Source organism: Amphiura filiformis, chromosome 4 (genome assembly GCF_039555335.1).
Source record: "Amphiura filiformis chromosome 4, Afil_fr2py, whole genome shotgun sequence".
Taxonomy (NCBI): Eukaryota; Metazoa; Echinodermata; class Ophiuroidea; order Amphilepidida; family Amphiuridae; genus Amphiura; species Amphiura filiformis.
The window spans coordinates 21252704-21256602 of NC_092631.1; the positions used below are offsets into that span (position 1 = coordinate 21252704).

Sequence of the window (3899 nt, forward strand, 5' to 3'; positions counted from 1 at the left end):
AGTACATGTATAATCTCCTCAGCGTTTGGGCAATTTCCTCCTCTGCAATCTTCACCAGCTGTGACACATTTAAGTCCATTTTTGCAGCAGGAACATCCTTTATTTCCACAAGAATTCCTGGAGGATTTTACATTTGAGTCGTACAAACTTAAGCAAGCTTTGTGGTGGTGACTCCACTTCTGCAACATTTGGACATGGAAAGACAAGTTTGTTGAAGAAGAACAAAACAACCGAAAATTGCAGCCGCTATCATCCTGAGGCGGCAGTAGAACAAATTGGTACAGCTTGTTGTCTTATATGGTGGCAGAGAAAAAGATCCTTTAAAAGGTTTACGGTTCGCTAAATTCATGGCAATGGTATCACCAAATAAAGCATCACTTGATCCACAGAAGCTTCCACCTACTGAAAGAGCAGCATATTTCCAGTCTGCGATTTCTTTTGCCGGTCATACTACGGAGAAAGCTCTCAAACAATGACTTGGATCCAAAGCAATGGGGTTGGAAACGCTCTGACACTGTACTAGCACTGGAAGATGCAGCACCACAAAGCTTGCTTAAGTTTGTACGATGTAAATGTAAACTACCCTCCAGGAATCCTTGTGGAAATAATGGATGTTCCTGTCGCAAAATTGAAGTGTCACAGCTTTTGGAGATTGCAGAGGAGAAAATTTCCGAAATGCTAAGGCGATTATACTTGCAGATGAGTCCAAAAGACAGCTACTTTGCTTCAGAAGCTGATATATAATAAATAAATGTAGATATTTATATAGTGCTTTATGCTGTAAACAACCTCAAAGAGCTTGACATATATTCCACTGTCATTAGAATATGTCGAAACCAGGTTGCAGCCTACAAATGGCGCAGGGTTCATCAGCATGATCAGTACAACGACTGTGACTACCCCTAACAGCTTCCATTGCACCTGGGTGGGGTGAGGGATATCTTGGAATACAGTGTGCGTGAAGACTTGGTGCTTTAGAAAACACAAAATTGAATTCTGTGTCACCTGACACCTATTCAAAGACTCTAAAATCATTGTCATATCTGCTTCAGAAGCCAAAATATACGGGATTATACCATGTGGTGGTGGCCATTTTGACGGCCATCTTGGATTTCTGTGTGCATGAAGACATCAGTGTTTTAGAATAGTACAAATTTGAATTCTTTGACCTATGAAATATATTCAAGGACACTAAAATCATCATCATATCTGCTTCAGAAGCGGAGATATATCTAATCATATGTGACGGCGGCCATTTTGGCGGCCATCTTGGATTACAGTGTGAATGAAGACATCAGTGTGTTAGACTTGTGCAAATTTGAATTCCTGACCTCTTAAACCTATTCAAAGACACTAAAATCATCATCATATCTACTTCAGAAGTTGGGATACAGCTAATTATATGTTGTGGCAGCCATTTTGGCGGCCATCTTGGATAAAAAGAATTCCCCAAAGTGGATTTTGGAGGATTTTGGATATGATATTCTATGATACCTTCTGCTTCTTCGGTGCAAAAATCAGCTTTGTACCAATTTTTTCCGGGTTGCACCTGTTTTTCATCTTCAACGACCATACTATAGTATTGGTTCAGTAGTTCTTAAGATAGCTCTTGATATTTTGACAAAAAATCTCAAAACTTGGACTATTTATGTTGAGGCCTATGGCTAGCACGCAGAGCATTAAGCTTACAAAAAATGGCGTGCTATGAGAACACCTCCGACCATACTCTACTTGCAAGAAATTTATCCTGTAGTAATGAAAGTTTGGAAGATGCTTCTGACACGATATCTGTGAATTATTTCTTCGCAATATTCATCCCAACTCTCTGTTTTTTGATCTGCATTGGAAACCTAGGAACTATTGTTGCTTTTTGGAAAGTACCAAGACTCCGCGAGAAACCAGGTGAACTGCTAATCTTGAGTCTTTCCTGCGCTGACTTCATCACTGGTTTCATTATCATACCACTTGCTTCTCCACTGTACATAATTCCTGGATACTGGCCTTTCAATGAAATAACATGTGTAATTACTATCTTCTTTATGGATATTGCCACCCATGCTAGCCTCCCAGCAAACACAAAAACGTTTTAAAAACGTTTTTAATAAGTTATATTTTAGCTTTTGGTTTACATAAAAACGTTTTAATAACATTAAAATGTCGGGTTATATAAAGATCATCAAAACGTTTTAAAACGTTTTGTATGAAAACACACTCCAACAATATTTTTAAAATGTTTTCAAAAATGTTATTGTAAACAATTTTTGCAAACATGTTTTGCCAAATATTTTGTCAACATTTAAATAACATTATGTTAAAATATTTGCACCCAGCAAACACAGAAATGTTCTTAAAATGTTTTTTTCAAAACGTTTTAATAACATTTAAATGTCGGGTTATATAAAGGTCATGAAAACGTTTTTAAAACGTTATTGTAAATATTTTGGGCAAACATTTTTCGCAAAATATTTGTTCAACCCCAAAATAACATTCTGTTTAGAATGTTTTGTATCAAGTTTTCAAAATGTTTTTGGAATGTTATTAAAACGTTTTTATACCCTTTATATAACCCGACATTTAAACGTTTTCTGTAAAACATTTTTGTTTGCTGAGCAGTAGATTATCAAAAATGTTTTTAATGTTATGAAAATGTTTTATACCCTTAATATACCCTTTATATAACCCGACATTTAAACGTTTTCTGACAACCTTTTATAACCTTTTGCGAATGATGTCGAAAACGTTTTGTGTTTGCTGGGCTCTTCAGCCTTTGCATGATCAGCATTGATCGATTCCTATTGGTATCAAAGGAGTATTCACGGTATCTGAAGATACAGACTCACTTACGAATCAAAAGAATCTTGCTGATTGGTTGGAGTTTCTCAGTCCTAACAGGTTTTGTTGAAGTAGCATTGTGGAACATTGCAAAAGGACTTGATGAATCTGCTTCTGTTATTGATTACAAGAAAATCTGTTTGTCTCCACCTAGACGTATGAAAGAGTTTGCTCTAACATTTTTCTTATCGCTTTACCTCTCCCCGGTTTTACTGGTTTGTGGAATGAGTATTGCTTTTTTCTTCTTGCTTTACAAGAGGTTAAGCCGCAGCTGGGGAATGAGGGCAGACGCCCAACTACCAGCCCAAACATCACCATCACATCAGGCGGACCATCAGCAGGTGATGTCGATTCAGCAGAGGAAGCGTTATTTCAAACCAGCCATGACTCTCTTAGGGCTTGTCACAGCTATGGCACTGTGTATGTTACCCTACTCTCTATATGTCATTGCAGTTGAAGTATTCTGCTCTCACTGTGCGGACAAAGACGTTCTGTACAATCTGTTGCTCCTGCAATTCTGTAATGCCTGTCTGGATCCACTATTGTATGCACTGGCACAGAAAAAGATTCAAAACTTTTACCTGTCAAGGCTGAAAAAGAGATCAAACATGATCAAAACTGTGTAACATGGGAAGAAGAGCTAACCAAAGAAAGAAAGAGGCAATAACAATTTCCTCACGTGTATAGTGTACCAACTGGTAAACAAATATAAAAAATATTTAAAATCATTTCCCTCTTGTCAACATTCGGCACATGACATTTACAGACGTTATCGTTAGCGAAATGATCCTCAATGTGATCGCCCGATTCTAGACCTGCTGTCACATAACAGTGGTGTAGAAAATATTTGTGCGGGTTATAATTATACCAATAGAAGTGATAGCTTACGGTAATATTTGTAATTAATACTTATTTACGATCGTAAATGTAGATTTAGCTTACTTTTGCTCACCTGAGAGCTTTCGGAATGTAACACTATTCCTTGTTCACTCGTTGATGGACTGATGAAAGATGCTTACTACTGCTGGCAAGAGACAGTCGGACCGTGATGTACAATGTAGGTCACG

The 3899-nt window shown here is 37.5% G+C and overlaps 1 protein-coding gene across 1 annotated transcript; it reads left to right on the forward strand.

Moving 5' to 3' along the window:
• Window positions 1-1690: 1690 nt before the first annotated feature.
• Window positions 1691-3575, forward strand: LOC140150051 (adenosine receptor A3-like). The gene is made up of 2 exons (XM_072172056.1): window positions 1691-1999; window positions 2765-3575. The coding sequence occupies exons 1-2, from the start codon at window positions 1695-1697 to the stop codon at window positions 3456-3458; spliced, it is 999 nt and encodes a 332-aa protein (XP_072028157.1). The 5' UTR covers window positions 1691-1694; the 3' UTR covers window positions 3459-3575.
• Window positions 3576-3899: the final 324 nt, after the last annotated feature.

What these genes read in the sequence shown, in the direction of transcription:
- LOC140150051 (XM_072172056.1), top strand. Translation starts at nt 1,695, where the DNA reads ATGGCGTGCTATGAGAACACCTCCGACCATACTCTACTTGCAAGAAAT. An exon ending in TACATAATTCCTGGATACTG is followed by an intron (nt 2,000 to 2,764) that starts GCCTTTCAATGA and finishes TGGGCTCTTCAG; the next exon opens with CCTTTGCATGATCAGCATTG.